Source organism: Myotis nattereri (assembly GCF_964212035.1).
Source record: "Myotis nattereri genome assembly, chromosome: 2".
In the NCBI taxonomy this organism is placed as follows: Eukaryota; Metazoa; Chordata; class Mammalia; order Chiroptera; family Vespertilionidae; genus Myotis; species Myotis nattereri.
In genome coordinates, this window is record NC_138076.1 from 212,795,578 (window position 1) to 212,815,510 (window position 19,933).

Here is a 19,933-nt window from a genome sequence, read left to right on the forward strand (position 1 = left end):
AGACTCCTGCCAGCCCCACCCCACCCAGGGCAGCCCCTCAAACACCTAACTGGGGGGACATCAGAGGCAGAAAAGGCCGGTCCCCAGCCCAGCAGACAGCAGCCCCTCGCTGGCCCAGGCCTGCCCAGGTGTGGAGGTGTCACCCCTGGCTCCCCAAGGGAGGCCCACGACCTCCCAGGCAGCTGTTTGGAGTAAGGGAGGCGGCAGAGGCCTCGCACCCGGGGCTCCTGCTGGAATGTCCGAGTCCTGGGCCGAGCTCGGCAGCGCGGCCTCCTGGGACCGTGGTCGGCTGCTGGCTTTGCCGCCTGGGTTGCTGTGGTTGTCAGATAAGTTAATTAGAATCGGTGACACTTCCCTGGGTAGAGCTCTTGGCGGCTCAGCAGCCTGAGTTTCGCTGCCTCTGCTGTCTCCCTCCTCCTCCTGGCTGCACAGTCAGACGTGACCCCGAATTACGAGGAGCTCGGGGAGCTGAGCAGACAGCCGCCGCCCGCCCGCCCCGCAGCCGCCCTGCGCACTCGCTGCGATTCGATGTCCAACAAGCTCGGCTCCGCAGGCACCCGGCGGCCGTGAGCGCGTGGCGGGCCCTGGGCGGCTCCGCAGGCACCCGGCGGCCCTGAGCGCGTGGGGGGCCCTGGGCGGCTCCGCCGTGTTTCCGAGGCTCCGCAGAGCAGCGGGGGCCGGGGGACTGCACACCCACCGTGTCACTTGGTTCCGAGTTCTCCACGGGCACAGGGCACACGTGTCCGCAGACGCTGCGCGGCACTGCAGCCCCCGCGGCAGCTGGGTGTCCGTTCCCTACGCCTGGGGGTCTGTTCCTGTCCGGCAGCACCCCACCTGCTCAGCCACAGGAACGCCGGGAGGACGGGGAGGCGGCGGCACTTGCTGTGCCCCCTGCCTGCTGGCTGTCCGCGAGGCTTTCCCGGGTCCTCGCAGATCCTCTCCCTTTCTGGCTGTTACAGCCGTGAGGGCCCCGCGGTGCCATTTCCACGCTGGCTCAACAGGAAAGCCCACACCTCGCAGATTCATCGGGTCCTCGGGGCTGCACCCTTTTCAGGGGTCGCTTCTGCGGGCGAGGTCTCGGCTCCCCTCCTGGCCACTGACCACGGAGGACACGGGACCAGTCCGCTCAGGCTGCCCAGAGGCGCAGCAGTAGGTCGTCACCTCTGCCCCAGCTCCCGGACCCTCTGGCGTCCCTTCAGCGGCGAGGGCCCCTGATGTCCCTGATCCCAGGACAGGAAACCGGGGAGTCCCGGCCAAGGCCCTGATGCAAGTGCTCAGAGCTCACAGAGTCCACAGCAGCCCGGGCTCCCCACACCTGCCCCCTCTTCCTGCTCCGAAAGGCACAGGCACTGGGTTAGGAAACTGCGGTCTGACGGTGCCACAAATTCATGTGTTGACATCCTAACCCCCACGCGGGGTGATGAGGTCACGGGGTGGAGCCCTGCGGAGTGGGATCAGTGCGCTAATAGAGACCCCGCAGACCCCTCGCCCCTTCTGCACGTGAGGACACAGCACGATGATGTCTATGAACCGGAAGTGGACCTCAGACACCAATCTGCTGGTCCCTTGATCTCGGGACCCCCCCACCCCAGCCTCCAGGACTGTGAGAAGTTTCTGTTCTTTAAGCCGCCAGTTTACGGCATTTTGTTGTGGCAGCGAACGGTCTAAGATGAAACTTGGGCCCTGAGCACCCCTGGCTTCTCCTCCCGGGTCTCACATCTGGATGGTCTGGTTGAACCAGGAGGAAAGCCGCTGGCAGAGCCGGCCCGGCCTGTGGCCCCTGGACCCACAGACACAGGGAGGCCAATCTGTCGTGGTACAAACCCAGCCGAGGGGGACGCCAGCAGCTCTCCCGGGGAGGAAACCGGCGCTGTCCGCCCGCGATGCCTCCACTCGGCTCAGGGAAGGGCCGAGGCCCTGGTCAGCGGAGGATGGACAGGCAGACCCAGAGGTGGGAGGCACGGTCCGGTGCAGTTTCAAGGACTTATCTTGGCTACACAGACACAGACAGACAGACAGACAGACAGACACACACACACACACACCAAAGCAGGCCCATCACTGTCCCGTTAGCTGGGGAAGGTGCATTGCGGCTACAGCTGGCATCTGACTCCAAGTTTCAGAAATGATATTAAGAACAAAATTTTGTATTTTCTTCCCATAAACGAAAGAGTAACAATAATCCGACGTTTTGACCCTGGACTCTGGTGGAGGATGTATTTGACGCGAAGTTCTCGGTGGAATCGTCCCTTGAAGCCGCCCACTGCCGGCTGCGCTGCTGCCCTTGCTGCTCCCCTCGCCCAAGCGCCACCCACCCTCAGAGAGGGCGCCCACTGCAGTGCCAGGGAGGCCAGGACCACTGGGAGCAGGGTGGCTGCCCCTGCTAGATGGAGAGGCATCAGCAGCTGCCCTGGGGCCACAGGTTTGCTGGTGACAGTTCTGGGGAGTGGGGGCGCAAGAGGGCTGGGTCTGGCAAGCAGGGTCCCCAAGGTGTTCTGGGGACGCCTGCCACACGGGGCCTGGGGGAGGGGTGGGGGAGCCTGAGCCCGCTCTGGGGAGCCACGACACTTGGACAGACTGGACAAGAGCCGCCTGGCCCTGATGTTTGGGTTCCCACAGGCGTTCCGGGGGGACCTTGTTTCTGGGGACGCCTCGCCACACTCCCCAGAACCCCTCTTTCGCTAACGCCCGGAAACATGGCCACCAGGAACCGAACTCAGCGATGAAGCTGGGGCTGAGCTGAGCAACACCGCACAGGCGGTGGGGGGTGTCCACGGCGCCTGGCACTCGGCCCGGGGCAGTGTGACGGGCCGGCTCCCGGCCTCAGGGAGGACCTGCGCCAGGGTGGGGAGCGGGTCCTGGCGGCCTGCGCCCAGCGGGGGGAGGGGGCTCTGCCGCAGCCGCTCAGAGCCGAGGCCGGGCGCCTACACCAGGCGGGTGACGTGGCAGCCGCTGGGCTCGTCCAGGAACAAGGTGCTGAAGACGTCGTTGAAGAAGGTGGGGTGGTACCGGCAGGCGCGCTCGCAGTCCGGGTTGAAGTTCACCTCCAGGATCTGGGGCTGCATCACTCGCTGCCCTGAGGGCACAAAGCGCTTTGTACCCAGATCTCCTGGCAAAGGACCACCCAGCAGCCTGGCCAGCGACGCCCCCTCTGGCCATCGGCTTGGGGTGCGTGAGGGGTTGGGCGACGGGGACCCTCACCATCCGGACGGCTGTCCCACTTCAGCATGAGGTCGATGGCGTACACGGCCCGGGATGAGGGGTAGTCGCAGAGGCCCTGGGGTGGCGGCTTAGCGCACGCCGCCTGGAACAGCTCCGTGAAGGCCTGGAAGATCTCGGCCTGGGGACCGGGAGGCTGGGTCAGGGCTGCCCGGAGCGGCCCCTCCACGTGGGGTTTGCTGCCCCTTCCCAAGCCCCAGCCCCCGAAAGGCCCGAGTCACCTCCTCCTCCACCCTGTTTCTCCAGGCCTGGCCGTAGCCGCCTCTGCCCACACCTGCCCCTCCGTCCTGGCATCACCTGCCTGTCTCCTGCCTCAAGCCCCTGGCTCCCCTCTGTACCATGGTGTGCAGGGTGCAGGGCACCTGCCACGCTCACCCGGGACGTGGAGGGCAGCCTGCACTTCCAGTGGAGTCCCTGCTGCCCCCTTAGGTTTGTGATTCCTGGGACAGGCAGGGCTGTGGCCGCCTGGCTGTCCCCAGGGTGCCCTGAGGCCCCTCCAGGTCGCACCCCACACCTCACCGTCCCTTCCCTGACCTCGGTGGGAGGACAGGACATCCGAGGAGGCAGACCCTCACGTGGCCCACCACAGAGGCCCTGGCCCCTTCAGCTTCGCTCAGGACTCACCTGGACACTCCTCCAGGGGAATTCTGGGTACTGCTTCTCAAACTCAGGGATGAACTCATCGTAGTGCACCTGTGACAAACACAGGACCTGTCACCCTCTGACCTGCTTCCATGTGGGCCTCCGACACTCGCTGGGGTCACAGGTCAGCGCCAGCAGCTTACCCCCCTCCCCTTGGGGCACAAAGGGGAGGCAGGAGCCGGGGTCTGAGCTCTGGACCCGCAGATTTACTTCTCGCAGCCTCAGTGTCTGCATCTGTGAAATGGGACGATGCTCCCTGCCCAGCAAGCGCATCTGCAGGGCTGCTGTGGGCCTCACAGGAGACAGTGCATGCGGAGGGTTCCGCAGGTCAGGACAGACGCGCCACCACCCGTGTCCGTGCGCTGGGGACAGGCCTGGGACCCGTGTCTGCAGGGCCTGGCCTGGCTCATGCTCACCAGTTCGCAGGGCCCAGGGGCAGCAGCTTCTCAGGCTGAGACTTTTCCCCAAACAGACCTGGCAAGTCAGCTCAGGTTTCTCCCAGAAACGACCAATGGGCTGCCCACGGGAGCCTGGCGCTCACGCCCTCCTGGACACGTGTCCCCACTCACGGGGGCTCCAGAAGAAACGGGCCCCCAAGATGACACGTTCTCCATGCAGAGGGAAGAGAGTTCCCCCAGCGACAATGTCCAACAGCGTCCTCAGACCCGGTGAGGGCTCAGGCTGCCAGGGACCAGAGGGCGGAGCCCCGGACAGGAAGAGGGACAAGAAGCAACAGCCCTGCTGGGGTGCGTGCGGCACCTGCCCTGGGGGACCTCAGGCCTGGCCCGGGGCAGCAGGCTCCGCAGCAGGGAAAACCCAGGAATGAGCTCCAGTTTGTTGGCCAGTGAGAGACAGGAATGCCCGCAGCCGCACGGACAATAATGAGGAACAAACCCTAAAACAGCGGTTCTCAACCTTCCTAACGCCGCGACCCTTTAATACAGTTCCTCACGTTGTGGTGACCCCCAATTTCATTGTTACAAATCGAACATAATCAAAGCATAGTGATTAATCACAAAAACAATATGTAATTATATATAGCGCAGGGGTTTGTTCACTGGGGTGCTGTTTACACAAAACCCACGTGTGCAACACAGGTGTGTGCCTTGTTCAGGGATGAACTCATGCTGAACAGAATTGAGACGTGCCTCGCAGCCCGACCAGCGTGGCTCAGGGGCTGAACGTCGACCTATGAACCATGAGGTCATGGTTCGATCCCTGGTCAGGGCACATGCCCAAATTGCAGGCTTGATCCCCAGCAGGGGCCATGCAGGAGGCAGCTGAGCAATGATTCTCTCTCATCATTGATGTTTCTGTCTCCCTCTCCCTTTCCCTTCTCTGAAATCAATAAAAATACATTAAAAGAAAAGAAAAGATGTGCCTCCACATTTCGGCGTGGCCCCCTGGCGGAGGGAGGAGGCCACTACAGGCCTGTGTGGGGGCAGGCGCTCCTGTTGCCTGAAACAGCACTAACCACCGCAGGCGAGAGGGCTGTGGGCTGATGCACGGAGGCTGAACGGCTCCTTTCCTCCTTCCTCCGCCCAGAGCCGCCAGCTCCCGCCAGGCTGTGCCTACCTGCCCTGGTGCCACCTGCTTCCCATGGCCGCCAGCTCCCGCCAGGCTGTGCCTACCTGCCCCGGTGCCACCCTGTCTCCCAGAGACGCCTGCTCCCGCCAGGCTGTGCCTACCTGCCCCGGTGTCACCCTGCTTCCCATGGCCGCCAGCTCCCGCCAGGCTGTGCCTACCTGCCCCAGTGCCACCCTGCCTCCCAGAGCCGCCTGCTCCCGCCAGGCTGTGCCTACCTGCCCCAGGTGCGTGCTGGCCACAGCACTAACCGTGGAAGGAGCTTTGCCCTGATGCCCCTTTGCTCCAGGGGCCCGGGGAGTGCGGGGCGCTCAGAGGAACCAGGCAGGGTCACAGGCCAGCAGCCCCCCCCTCCCCCCGTCCCGCGTGGGACCCTGTGCCTTGCACCTGTCTGCTCCCCTCCCCCACCCGTCCCAGTGCTCAGAGGGTCTGAATGGAAGCAGGTGGTGCTTCTGGGGGCCCGGGGCAGCCTCGGTCTCCCCATCATCTCAGAGCCGCAGGGGGGGCTGCTGAGATAACACGGGGCCAGAGGCACCTCCTGTCTGCACAGCCCGCCTGCTCCCCAGGCCGCCCGGCCCCTACCTGCTTCAGCACCACCTCCGGGTCGTAGTTCATAACAGTGAAATGCTTCTCGTAGTCGTCCAGGTCGTTGAGGGCGAAGGGCCTGCAAGACCAGCAGGCAGACCCTGAGTGGGTCCCGCCGGCAGGGCACCCGTCCCCGTGGCCCCTCACGGCCCCACGGGGACTCCCCGGAGCCCGTACACGACATCGCCACCCACAGGTGTGGGTGCCTCTTTCACAAGGAAGCCGACGTCCCTACGGTGGCCACGCGGCTCGCGGTGCAGGACTTCCCGCCCCTACAGAGAAGAGGCCCCCCCACTGCCGCCCCGCCCCCGTTACCGGTTGGAGAAGCGCAGCCAGAACACGTCGTACACGAACAGCCTCAGGGGCTTCACCGAGCGCAGCAGCACGATGTAGCGGACGTCGAACTTGACCCTCCCCACGTCTTCTCGAAGGAACAAGACAGGACTCTCAATGTACTTGCACACCACCTGCAGGGACAGACGCAGGCTCACGGGGGCCCGCCTCACCCGGCAGAGCACCGGGCCCGTGGGCCAGCCCCACGCCGTCCCCACACCTGGGGGGGCCGCACCCGTGCCCGCCCTCCTCGGCCCTGGCAGACCCTCGTCCGGCCGGGGACAGCTTCCTTCTCTCTCCTTTGCTTTGCTTGAAGGACAAGGTCCCACCAGTTCAGGTTTGGGGAACTGAACACACATCCCCAGCCTGAAACCCACCGGCCCCCGTTCCAGGGGGGACCTGCGTGACGGTCCCGGGGCCGCTCCCTCGCCTCTGCCCGGGGCAAGCCCTGCGCCCTCCAGCGCCCGACACTGCCGCTGGGTGCCCAGTCACTCCGGCGCCTCCGTCCAGGGCCCCAGGGCTCCTCGGCCCGGCTACCTCCGTCTGGCTGTGCGGTCACGCGTGGGGAGCCTGAGGTCAGATACACCCAGGACGGCTCTGACCCGGGCGCCCTCCTCTCACCGGACTGCCACAGCGCCCCCTGCTGGCAGGGCAGGGGAAGGAGTGGGGTGTGTGCTAGACCCAGCCCCCCGCCCAGGGCCGCCCCGGCCTGTGCACCCAGGGCCCTCGCCCACCGGGACCCACCTTGGGGCTGCTCTCGCGGTGCCGGATGACGCTGTGCAGGCTCCTGGTGATGTGCGTGTCCAGGCTGCGCGCCAGGTTCCAGGGTTTGCAGATCCAGTGGTTGTCCTCGCCCCTGGGAGCAGAAGGGAGGCTGGGCTGCGCCGGGGCCCCTCCCAGGCAACGGCCCTGGGACCTGGGAGAGAGGGACCCCCCTTCTCCCCTGGGCTGAGGAAGGCATCACCGCAGAGGTCAGAGGCAGGGCCTAAGGCAGGGGTCCTCAAACTTTTTAAACAGGGGGCCAGTTCGCTGTCCCTCAGACCGTTGGAGGGCCGGACTATAGTTTAAAAAAAACTATGAAGAAATTCCTATGCACACTGCACATATCTTATTTTGAAGTAAAAAAACAAAACGGGAACAAATACAATATTTGTATTTGCATGTGACCCGCGGGCCAGAGTTTGAGGACCCCTGGCCTAGGGGATAAGGAGGTGAGGCCTGGACCCTGCAAGCTGCGGGTCTCGGCCAGGGCCCCCGGGAAGGCGGGGTGGGGGCGCTCACCGCCTCTCCCGCTGTTGGAAGCAGCTGACAAACTGGGGCAGCTCGGTGCGCAGGTTGAAGGTGCGGGGCAGCCAGGCCGGGCCCTCGGGGCCCCCCGCCCGGCGGGCGATGGAGGCCAGGCAGTCCTTCACCGTCAGCAGGCCCTCACAGGGGAACTGGTTCAGCAGCACGTGGGGCCTCTCCTGGCTGAGCCGCCTGCGCAGAGGAGGGGCCAGTTCAGTGGCTGTGGGGGGCTATGGAGGGCGCGGCGGCCTGGGGTGCAGGGGCTGTGGGGGGCGCGGTGGCCTGGGGCGCAGGGGCTGTGGGGGGCGTGGCGGCTGTGGGGGGCACGGGGGCTGTGGGGGGCAGGGCGGCCCAGGGGTTCAGGGGCTGTGGGGGGTTGTGGGGGGCGGGCCCGGGGGTTCAGGGGCTGTGGGGGGCGGGCCCGGGGGCTCAGGGGCTGTGGGGGGTTGTGGGGGGCGGGCCCGGGGGCTCAGGGGCTGTGGGGGGTTGTGGGGGGCGGCCCGGGGGTTCAGGGGCTGTGGGGGGTTGTGGGGGGCGGGCCTGGGGGTTCAGGGGCTGTGGGGGGCGGGCCGGGGGCTCAGGGGCTGTGGGGGGTTGTGGGGGGCGGGCCTGGGGGTTCAGGGGCTGTGGGGGGTTGTGGGGGGCGGGCCTGGGGGTTCAGGGGCTGTGGGGGGCGGGCCGGGGGTTCAGGGGCTGTGGGGGGCGGGCCGGGGGTTCAGGGGCTGTGGGGGGTTGTCGGGGCGGGGCGGCCCGGGCCCGGGGGAGGGCCGCACCTGTAGTCCTTGAAGTGGGAGAAGTTGTAGAGGATGTCGGCGTCCGCCTCGCTCTGCGTGAAGGTGAAGCGGGGGTGCGTGAGGTGGCTGAGCACCTGCTGCACGTCCGTGTGCACCCTGCGGGGAGGGGGCTGGTCAGGCGGGGGGACCCTTACAGTCCGCCCCCCACCTGGAAGGGCCGCCTGGTTGGGGCGAAGCAGGGGAACCCGAGTGGTGCACCAAGGCGGCCTCCCTCTGTGGGCACACGCCACTGCCCCCAGACACCAGGAGCCTGACCCTTAGAGGAGCCGCTGCCCGGGTGCCCAGGGGAGCGTGCTGCTCAGGCACGTGCCCAACAAGGCCTCCTTCCACACCGGTGCTCGCTGTGCCCGCCTTGCCCGGCCTGCGCGGGCCCTGGCAGAGGTGTGGTCAGGGCCTGGGAGCCTGTCTGCTGGGGTTGAGGTGGAGGCAGGAGGGCCAGCCTGGGAGGGGCTCCGGGAGGAGCAGGGGAGCGGGGCTGAGCTGCTGGCAGGGCTGGGGTGGGGAGCAGCTCGGGAAGGTGGAGGGGTGCTGGGCAGCGGGCCTTGGGAGAGGGGACGAGGGCCGGGCAGCGGGAGGAACCCCCAGGACTGGCGGACGGGGTGAGGGGAGGTGCTGCTCCTTCTGGCCAGACCAGGTCTGGGCAGCTGGAGGGGCTCCTACTGGAGGGCGAGGCCAGTCATCGCCGAGCGGGACCCACCTAGAGCCTGTCCACCAGGTGGACGGGGCTCTGCACCCCGACTTGCACACTCACAGCCGAGTTCTGTCCTTCAGGGCGAGTTTTAAACTCTTCCTCCTGGCCCGCTCACCCCTCACTGCCTGTAGCATTCTGTGCCCCTAAGAACCCCACTTTTGGCATCTCAGTCACCGCGGTGCCCCCAGGACAGAGCGGGCCTAGGAGCCTCGCTGAGCGGGGCTGTTGTGGGAGCCGTGGAACCAGAGGGGGGGGGGCCCAGGAAGTCTGGCTGGGAGCTGAGGGCACGCACCTGAAGATGTGGTCGCTGGGACGCACCACCGGGTTGATGGCCAGTGGCAGCTTCTCCTTGTTTTCCTCCAAAATGGCCTGGAAGCAAAGACATGGGAGGTGGAGTCGGGCCCTCGAGAAAGGAAGCCGCGAGCACCGCCTCCCCAATCCGGCACAGCAGGGCTTGGGATCTGGGGGCACACCCAGCCCTCACGTGGAGCTCCTGACCACCACCCCCCCCCTCGCCGGGGGTCTGGGCTCGAGGCCCCGCAGGTGCTGGACGGCCCGTTCCTCAATCCACCGCCAAACCACAGCCTGCCCGGGAGGGGCTGCTCCCAGCTTGGGCAGCTGGTGGCTGAGAACCCGCCCAACTCCCTGACCTCCCTTAAAGGGCTTCATTCACCTCCCGTGTGTGGGCTGAACGAGTTGCTTCTAACCAACAGGAAGTGGAAGAACATTGTGCAAGTTCATCCAAGGCCTGGGGCTTCCTCCCCCTTCTCCAGGGTCACCTGCTCTGCGAGCAGTGAGCCGCCACCCGGGGAGGACGCCAGCAGCCGCACCTTGCCGTGTGGAGGCAGGTCCCAGCCCCCCAGGCCTCCGGGGCGGCTCTGGCTGACTGCCTCCAGCACAGCGGTGTGGGCTGGTACACGTCTGCTGTTGGAAGCTGGAGCACGTGCTCCCGGGCGATAACTAGCTAAGCAGGCGACCAGGCCCAGAGCCCAGGCCTCAGTCAGGGGGGCGATGCGGTCGAACCACCAGGGCGGTTCAGGGTTGGGCCTCTTAGCCCTCGTCCTGGCCAGTAGAGGGCGACCCAAGGAAGAAAGACATTTCAATTCATGTCCCTCTAACAAGCAGCGTTAACATCGGGAAGTCTTGCCCGGCCCGCGTGGCTCAGGGGTTGAGTGTGGACCTGTGACCCAGGAGGTCACGGTTCGATTCCTGGTCAGGGCACAGGCCCGGGTTGTGGGCTCGATCCTCAGTGGGGGGCGTGCAGGAGGCAGCTGATCCATGATTCTCTCTCATCATTGATGTTTCTCTCTCTCTCTCCTCTCCCTTCTTCTCTGAAATCAACTAAAAAAAAAAAAAAAGAAAGGTCCGGAAGCCTTTGTCCCTCAGCCACCCTGAAGCCTCACTCCTTTGCCTTCACTCACTTTTCAAACGTTTACTAAGCACCTACTAGGCGCATGCACTCTACGAGCCTCCGGAACATTCTGAACAAGAAGGTGGCCACGGAGTGTTGGGCATGGCTAGTCCCAACACCACGTGATGACCCGGAATTCGCGGGAAAGTGCTGGCAGGACCCCCGTGGCACCCGCCTCCAATCAGCAGCACTCGGAACGCCAGCACCACACGGCACCTCCCACAGTGACTCCGGGTGTCACACCCGCCCACAGCCCCGAGGCATTCCGTGAGCGGCTGCCGTGCTGGGGGATGAGGCGGCTTCGAGACGGGTGGGTGGGAAGTGAGGCAGAGGTGTGTGGCCTCTGCTCGGAAGCTATCAGGTCCCCTTGGTTTTGGACTCCGGTTCTCCCACCAGCTGTGTGGCCTTTGGCAAGTTACTTAACCTCTCTGTGCCTCAGTTTCCTCATCCTCAGTACAACAAAGGTAAAAACAGGCCTGTTGATCCCACTGTTATAAGGACTAAGCACAGGCTCCCTCGCTGCCCGGTTTCCAGTGGGGACCAGCCAACCAGCGGGCAGGGGAGGGAAAGGGGCCGGGCGCTAACCTCTGCCCACCCCTGGCAGTGGCTGTGTTCCTACAGGCCCCACGCCCCCACTCCCCGCAGGCCTCACTAACCCCGGCTCCCTGAGCTGCCCCACCACGTCCTGGGCCCAGCACTTGTGAGGGGCCGGTGTGTCCTGGGGGGCCGCTGACTGAGAGGCTGTCCACAGACTACAAGCACCTTTGCTGCCCTCACGGTGCAGCTACTTATCGGGGCTCCTGCTCCTGGGAGCTGTGCTGCAGGGGTTGGAATACAGTGTCCCTGTCCCCGGGGAGGCGGTGCCAGGACATGTGGGCATGAAGACGGGGAAGAGCAGCCCTGACCGCCAGCACCCAGCTCCGCGGAGAGGGGGCTCCCAGCAGCAGCGCCGGGCAGGGCTCGGGCCGACGCCCAAGCGGTGCAGCCACAGGCCCGAGCCCCGAGCCCCTGGTCTCTATGGCTCCCCATCCCCGCCCCCCCCCCCCCCCCCAGGAGCTGGTGTCATTCAGCAACACCTGGCGATGAGTGGAGGGTGCTCACGAGCGGAGGGAGGCGGGGAGGCCGCACCTGGTAGTGGTCGGCGGGCGGCTCGGGCGTGTGGGAGCTGACGTCCAGCAGGTCGGTGGGCGCCCAGGGCAGCAGCATGCACCTCCGGACCAGGGGGTCCGCCTCTCCATAGGCAAAGTCCCGGGTCACCTCCTCTGCACCGAGACACGCGGGCCCATCAGGGGTGGCAGGCGATGGCTGGCCACCTCCGAGGGGGGGGCGTCTGACTCACCGCCCGTGTCCAGGTCCCTCAGGGGCCACAGCAGCGTGTAGGCCGCCTGCTGGGGCAGGTAGAAGAAGGGCGCCGTGGCGAAGCTGGGCACGTCCGCGTGCTGGATGCGCGAGCCGAACTCGTCCATGATGTACCACACCGGCACCTTCTCCTCGGCCGTCTGTGGGCAGAGACACCGCCCTCGTCCACGGCCCAGCCACCGTCCCTGCCGCCCATCCCTGCACCATCCCTGCACCCGGCACCAGCCACCCAGCGCTCTGAGCGCGGAGCGGCTGTCACGCAGACCCCAGCCCTCGGACCGGGGCCTCCGCCCGGCAGACCAGGACCCAGGCCAGACGGGTGATCGCCGTGTGCTGAAGGCGCGTGGAGACGAGGCAGGGTGTGTGAGGCCTTGTGTGTGTGACCAGGCCGGGGGAGGGGCAGGCGGGAGACTTGTTCAGGGGAGGTGACATCGAAGCTGAGATCCCGAGAACAACTTGTTTTTCCCTAAAAGTGGTGAGGGGCTGGAGCCAAGGGTGAGCGGGGGCCGAGGGCGGGTGACGAAAGCCCCAGGACACGTGCCGACAGGACTCGACTCTTCTCCGAAGGCGCCAGGAAAGAGGCAGCCCAGGTGCAGGGGTCTGAGAGGGGGCGTGTCCTGTGAGCTTAAATCCAGACACCGGTCCTGGCACTGGCTGGTCCAGGGCAGGTAACGGGCCCACGATGGAGCCAGGGGAGAAGGGGAGCTTGCTCACTGTGAGTGGAGGCCGGCTGGGTCCGGGCTCCTGGCCGCCCACCAGCCCTGATCACATGGGCAGTGAAGGCCCATGTCTGCGTCCGCCCTCTGCCCCCCCCGCCCCCACCCCGGCAGCGCACTCACCCCGTGGGACAGCTGGTAGGTCTGGTTGAACTTCCACATCTCCTCCAGCACCTGGTCCACGGCCTCGGCGCTGGGCAGCTCCCCGTGGAACTCGACGCCCATCAGGTTGGCCATGCGGTGCAGCAGCCCCGGGATCTGCTGCAGCTGCTGGCGGGCATGCTCCACGCGGCACGTCCAGGCGTGGTCGATGAGGAAGATGCTGCAGGCACAGGCCACGTGGTGAGGCTGCCACGCGGGCACAGAGAAGGGCAGCAGCAGGGGACGAGAGGAGGGAGGGGCCGGGCTGTGGCCTGGGCACGTGCCTCTACCCGTTTCTAAAACAGGACGACAGCGGCCTGCGTCCGACCACCAGCCGATGGCGCACCGGGAGACGGACACACAACATGCTGACTGTGCGCTGTGATTGTTACAGCGACCACCGTGACAGGGAGGGGCTGCCCCACGCCGCACACCTGCACCTGCAGCCCGGCCACAGCAGGAGCCAAAGGAGCCGCCACGCTCGCCGGGCCCTCAGGGCAACTGGAAGCACCACGGCCTTTTCCGGGAGAGGCCTCAGGTCCCCACACGTATGGACACTGGCAGCCCGCACCCCGGTTTCCCGGGAGGAGCCTGGGGGGAGGAGCTGCAGAGCGTCCATGCAACACGCAGGGGCTGAGAGGGAGGACCAGGCCATGCCTGCCCTCCTGCCCCCAGGACAGGGCTGCCAGACACCGACCCCACACAAACAGGTGAACGGGCCTGGCCTGCTCCCTGGCTAAGATGCCGGGACGGCTGGTGTGCCAGGTCAGCTGGCCGGCAGGCTCGGCAGGCTCTACTCTGCGCTCACACAGCCGGTCCTCCGCGGCCTCGGCTCCAGCAACCTCAGGCTGAAACATCTGCCGCCCGTGCGGGTCCGGCGTGCGGTGTGGTCAGGCCTACGAGGGTGGCATCTGTACGGATCATGTGCAGACGCTTTCTGGCCCCTGTTCCCTAAACAGCAGCTCACACACGCTCACGTTGCATTAGGTATTATCAGTAACCCAGAGGTGATTAAACACACCCAGGGTGGGGGTAGGTTACAGGCAAATGCAGGTGGGACACAAGTATGGTTACAGCTGCTCGCAGGGAAAGCAATACAATAACTGGTCAATAACACAATATGCCCTGACCGGTGTGGCTCAGTGGATAGAGCGTCGGCCTGCGGACTGAAGGGTCCCAGGTTCGATTCCGGTCAAGGGCATGTGCCTTGATTGCGGGCACATCCCCAGTGGGGGGTGTGCAGGAGGCAGCTGATCAATGATTCTCTCTCATCGATGTTTCTAACTCTCTATCCCTCTCCCTTCTTCTCTGTAAAAAAATCAATAAAATATATTAAAAAAAAAAAAAGAATAAACTGCTTCACGTACTCACAACTGCAGACCTCCTCCTGCCCACCCTGTGCTACGCCATTTCTCCAGAGGAGCTGAGCACCTGCGGGTTTGGCCCTGGGACCTTCCACATGGGCATGAAGACACTGTTACTTTGTATCCCCTAAAGCAAGTGAAGGTGCCCCTGCCTCCTGCTTGGAGTTCATGACCACGTGGCGCAGTGCAGAGCTCCCGGGGGTACCACGCGCCCGCTTTGCCTGGGCCTGGGCCTGGGCCCCGGGCGCCCACAGGTGGGAAAGGAGCAGGCGCATGTGGAGGCTGGCAGCGCTGAGCTCCGTGGGAAAGAAGGGCCTGGGAGTGTCTGGATCAGAGAGCAGGTGGCGGAGGTGCTGGGGTTGCCGTGACCTGGGTGGCCACTCCCGCCACCTCGGGCTGGTGAATGCAGCCAGCCCCTTCCCTGAAGAGCCACGGACACGGGGCCTGACGACTCCCAGAGGCCAAGAGGGTTCTCCCTCCAGGTGCCAGCAGAGTCTGGCAGAGGGACCTGCAGGCCTGTCCTGGCTGGCGACCCCGGACAGCAGGGATCGGGGTCCAGTCTTAGCTCTGCTCTGTCCACCCTGTGGCCCCAGACAAGCCCAGCCCTGCTCTGCTCTGGGCTCGGTGCCCTCACCTGGGACGCAACCAGACCACACTCCTCAGTCCTGGGAACAAAGCCCAGAGAACATGTTGGGTCCCAGGCGCCACCCGGAGATGCAGATTCCGGAGACGGGGAGAGGCCAGGCGTCCTCGCAAGAGCGGGGTTCCCCAGTAAGACTGCGATGGGTTGACACCCACACTCGACAGCTAGGGGTGCTGGTGAAGTCCTTCCCGCCTCCTCATCAGCAAAACCCGAACAATCACCTGCTGTGCGACCAGTGGCAGGTGTGGCATGGGGGGCCGCTCTCAGGACAGACCCACAGGGGGCGCCACCAGTACCAGGACCGCCGCAGCCCTGAGCCCCAGGGAAGCCTGCGGCCACAGGGCTCGTCACACAGGAGCACGCGAGCTCCTGCAATGGCTGCTGCTCCCCAAAGCCCACGGTCTCGGGGGGGCCTCTGAAAGGAAGCCTGGCCCCGACAGTCACGACGACGTCCCACCCAGGCCCTACCTGTTGGGGTCGGCCGCCTGGAGCCCGTTCTCGTTGGTCACGATGACCTTGTAGCAGAGCTCGCTGCCCGGGTTGGGCTTCTTCCTGTGCGCTTCCCGTGCGGCCTCGTCCTCACTCTCCTCCTCCACTTCCTCCACTTGCATGATCCCAAACATCTCCCCGGCGTCGAACACCTGGGGACCACAGTGTGGGTGTCAGAGGGATGCCCAGCCCCGAACCCTCACCACAGCCGGACTTCCGCTCCCGGCCTCCAGGTCAAACTACACCCCGCAGGAGAAGCTGGGCCTGTCGAGCGCCATCTACCCATTTCACAGGTGGGAAAGCTGAGGCCCCTAAAGAGAGCGCGGTCAGAACTGGGACCCAGCCTCCCGCAGGACCACGCTTAGAAGCGGGCCTGCGTGCGTGTGTCCGAATCATGTCCCCCCTGGGCGCTGCTGCACGGGGAAAGCGAATCCCGAGGCAGAGTGAGCGTGAGTGTGTGTGTGTGGCTCTGGTCACACTGGAAGCAAATGAAGGTCAGGATCTCGGTGGCCAGGGATCTCACCCCAAGGCTGCTCTCGCCAGAGGAACCCATCGAACACCAGGGCAGCTGGGAAAACCCAGAGGGAAACAGGTGTCCGGGCCTCCTGTGGCCACCGCGCCCCCGGCCGAGCAGCAGCCAGGCCCGCGGGAAGCGTGACCTGAGGTCCGGGCCAGGAAGATAAAGGCCCTGGTCCCTGCGTTTCCCTGGCAAAGGACAACGGCCGGCCACGTGCAGCGGGTGGAGTCAGCTCCTGTGTGCTCTGGAGCTGGCCTACGTGACCTCGAACGAGACAATGAGCCACACGGTGCCTCAGTTTCCCCATCCATACAGTTGGCATAGTAGGACCTACCTCAGAGGGTTGTTGGGAGGATTCACGATGAACACAGAAAGAGCTAGAACCTGAGCCCAGCAAATGCTCCAAAAAGCACCTGCTCCCAGCATTCCACTTCTGAGGCCTGGCCCGGGGGGGGGGGGGCGGGGGTACCATCGCCTTCCAGGATAGCTTTGCCGGCTAAGCCAACGCAACGGTGCACAGGAGTCCCTGGCACACAGCAGGGACTGAACCAAGGCCAGCTCTCCCGAAAACCTATTTCTCGCAATTATTAAAAAAAGATGCAAAATTCACCCCAGCAGTTGGAAACCTGCTAGCTCCCCGGGCACAGGCACCTTGGGGTGTGAGGAGGAAGCTCTCAGGATCTTGCCCAGGGAGCTACGGCCGAGTGGCAGAGCGCAGTCGGGCTGGGCCGTCTGGGAGGACCGGTGCGTGGTGCTGGGCCTGGAGGGCCCCCGGAAGATTACGGAGGAGACAGTCAGAGGCAGGAGGGGGGGCGGGTTGGGACGGACACAACCTAAGGCCTGGGGGTGGAGGGCGTCCTCAGGACTGGCTTCTGCCAGGCTGTGGGTGGGTGTGACCACAATCCCTCCACCACGGTGGAAGTGCTGAAACTTATTTTTTATTTTAAGTATGTTCCCAGCCTTTCCAAGGGACCTTTCCTTCAAGGCAAGGCGCCAGGATCATCGCCTTGCGGATGGAACTGGGGGACCCCATCCCTGCGGGCAGGTGCCTGTGCCCTCCCCACATCTGGGTTCACAGCAGCAGCAGGTCCCCTGCAACCGTGACTGCAGGGTGGGTCAGGTAGAGCCGTGACTCACCGCTCTGCCCATAACCTGGAGCGGCAGCGAGGCCCTGGAAAAACACTGGGTCAGAGCAGGCGCGGGCAGGGCAGAGGGGGCGCTGGTCCGGGGACTGCCCACTGTGTGCTGGGCACGGGTGGCACCTTATCTCATGCCTTCCTAGCCCTCCCTGCCAAGACTCCCGATTTCTAAGGTGTGTGTGTTGTTTTTTTTTTAAAGGATGTTTTATTGATTTGAGAGAGGAAGGGGGAGAGAGACAGACAGACATCGATATGAGAAACATTGATGGGTTGCCTCCCATACTCGTCCAGACTGGGGGTCAGATCCATAACCTCGGTATGTGCCCTGACTGGGAATGGAACCCACCCCTCTTGTGGTGTACGGGATGACGCTCCCACCAACCGAGCCTCCGGGCCAGGGCAAGACCCCGGTTTCTAGATGGAGGCTCCATGGGGCGAGTGACCTGCCCAAGTCAGAGCTCACTGCCCATGGAGGCTGGGGGGGCTGTAGCGAGTGAGGACCTTTTATCCTAACAAACTGCTGGGTCCCCTCCCACCCCAGGGCAAGTGCTCAGGAAATGCAGGCGGAATTGAGGGCAAGTCACTGGGGAGGGGGGAGGGGGGAGGGCATTCACTGTTACAACAGATAGGTATGGACTATCTGCGGTGGACACTGTATCTTTTTTACAGCAACTGCCTGTGTTTTGAGCAGGAAGGTACTTGGTCCAACCCCAACTTTGCAGATACAGAAACTGGCTGAGAGGGGGGCTGTCCAGGCTCGGGGACACCCTGTCTGGCTCCGGAGTTCTGCCTCGGGCCCAGGAGGCAGCCCCCTGAAAAGGGGCCTGATTTCAGCTAAGAAGGACCCACTAGCTGTCCTGTTAAAGTGCTCTGTCTTCAGCATTGGGACAACCACCCCAAACCAGGGGCCACCCCGTAGCCAGGACCCCGTCCCCCCACTCTCCCAGGGTCCAGGCTAGAGCAGCTGGTGAGCGGAATGGAGCTGTCCCCATGAAAAGGGAGAACCTACACACATCTAGGACTTTTTCGTTTTTCTTTAGATGTGCTCTCCATCTCCCAGACTGTTTTCTTTAATCTGCAAAATGAGGGTGAGTCAGGCTCAAGTCCATTGAGGAACATGAAAAACTTTTATGACCGAGAATTAAAGCCACACAAATTCACGGGGCTCCTGTTCTCCCAGGGGAAGGCGGTGGCTGAAAGCTTCCAGTTCGGACAAACTTCCCGAGCCTCAGCTTTCTCAGCTGTGTAATGGGGGCGATGGCGCTTACTCCTCCCAGGGCAGCTCAGGGCTGGCACACAGCAGGCGCCAGGCTTCATTTTAGTTCCCGGTTCCGCGCGGCCCTGGCCAGGCCCAGGTGCAGGCAGGACCGGGCCACAGGTACAGGCCCCGGCAGCCACTCTCAGGCCCCCCGCTTTCGGGGACGAAAAGTCTAAGTCGGTCATCACGGCATTCGTGGCTCTTCTCTGCCAGCTTCTCCGGCCTCGTCCATCCACACCGCCCCCAACTCCGAGACCTGCCCAGCGGGGCACACCACGACCTCCCACCCCCCTCCTCCGCACGTGTCCAGCCTTTCCCAGGCGGACCCAGCCCGCACCCCCCCGCACCCCGGCCCCCAGACCCCAGCGGCTCCCCGCCAAGGGCCAGCCCGCAGACCACACCCTTCCCGGTGGCAGGGCCCGGGGCGGTGCACCCCCGGCGTGCCCAGGGCCCGCTCCGGCCCCCGGCGCGTCGACCTCCCCGCGCGCCCCGGCCCGCACCTCGTGCTCCAGCTTGTGCAGGAGGCGGCCCCAGTACCGCTCGGGGACCCCCGACGCGCGCAGCGCCGGGCCGTGCAGCGCCGCGAACTCGGCCCGCGCGACTTCCTCGGGGTCCGGACCCTGCTCTGAGCTCGGCGCCGGCTCCGGCATCGGCACCGGCCCCGCGTCCGCCTCCATGGCGCCTCCGCCAGCGCCAAACCCAGAGCCGCCGCAGCCCGCGAGCCCAGCCCTCCCACCTCGGCCCGCCCGCCAGCGCCGCCCCGCCCACCGCCGGGGCTCCCGCCTCCCCCGCGCCGGGGCTCCCCCACCCAGCCGTCCGCGGCCCCGCCCCCTCCAGGCCCCGCCCCCAGCCGCCCTAGGCCCCGCCCACCCTCGGGAGCGCACGCTGCGGGCAGCCGGGGCGCCAGGCGCAAGGGGCGGGACCCGGGAGCCGAAAGCCCGGCCGCCCGAGGGGCGCGTGCGCGAGTGCGCGTGCGTGTGGCGTGGGCCCGCGTGAGCGGGGGGCGTGCCGGTGGCTGGGCGTGCCGGGCTGTGCGCACGCGTGCCTGGGGGCGGTGCTTTCTCTCCCACGCGGCTGCCCCGCGGGATGCCGGGAGCGGTGGGAACCGGAAGAGACTCCGACTGTCCCGAAGGGGAAGCTGCGGCCGGAGACGCGCGTGGCCAGGCTGGTGTCGGGCAGGCCGCCGGCCTCGGAGGGCGGGGCTCGCGTCCCCAGAGCTTCGCCGCCTTCAGGTTGCGAAGTGGGGCCTCTCCGCGCCCTTCCGTTTACACGGGGGCCAAGTGCGTGCAGTTAAAGGGGGGGGGCGGGGGGGGGGCCTTACAAGTTGAGGTACTGCCCAAGCATTTCAGGGTGTAATTACAGAACTTGAAAGTCATTCTGAGGACATTTCAGTTTTCCAAGTTCTGTTGCTTCTGTGGGGTTCAGATGGGGCCACCCCAAGATGAGCCCAGGGCCATGCGGGGTATTAGCTCGAGGCGACCGAGTCCTGTGCCCCGAAGAGAAACTTCTGTGTGTCTCCCCCCGCGCGCCCCCTCTCCCCATGATTTATCATTGGTTCTCAACCTGGGGGTCGAACGACCCTTTCACCGGGGTCGCCTAAGACCATCGGAAAACACATATAATTACATGTTGTTTTTGTGATGAATCACTATGCTTTAATTATGTTGAATTTGTCACAATGAAATTGGGGGTCACCACAACATGAGGAGCTGTATTAAAGGGTCGCGGCGTTAGGAAGGTTGAGAACCGCTGATCTAGGGCCTT

The 19,933-nt window shown here is 65.2% G+C and overlaps 1 protein-coding gene across 1 annotated transcript; it reads right to left on the reverse strand.

The window, feature by feature from the left end:
- Positions 1-2,131: 2,131 nt before the first annotated feature.
- On the reverse strand, positions 2,132-18,900 carry TTLL12 (tubulin tyrosine ligase like 12). Its single transcript, XM_081082439.1, has 14 exons — positions 18,670-18,900; positions 15,235-15,407; positions 12,742-12,940; positions 11,883-12,042; positions 11,672-11,805; positions 9,425-9,501; positions 8,421-8,537; positions 7,645-7,839; positions 7,108-7,219; positions 6,346-6,497; positions 6,028-6,109; positions 3,844-3,912; positions 3,202-3,340; positions 2,132-3,076 (listed from the first exon to the last, which is right to left on the reverse strand). The coding sequence occupies exons 1-14, from the start codon at positions 18,844-18,846 to the stop codon at positions 2,925-2,927; spliced, it is 1,938 nt and encodes a 645-aa protein (XP_080938565.1). The 5' UTR covers positions 18,847-18,900; the 3' UTR covers positions 2,132-2,924.
- Between the last annotated feature and the right edge of the window lie 1,033 nt (positions 18,901-19,933).

Excerpts from the sequence above, each read along its gene's own strand:
- TTLL12 (XM_081082439.1), bottom strand. The coding sequence starts at position 18,846 with ATGGAGGCGGACGCGGGGCCGGTGCCGATGCCGGAGCCGGCGCCGAGC. Across the intron at positions 8,538-9,424 it reads CCCAGCGACCACATCTTCAG|GGTGCACACGGACGTGCAGC; the intron begins GTGCGTGCCCTC and ends CCCTCCCCGCAG. Across the intron at positions 6,110-6,345 it reads TGGCTGCGCTTCTCCAACCG|GCCCTTCGCCCTCAACGACC; the intron begins GTAACGGGGGCG and ends CTGGTCTTGCAG.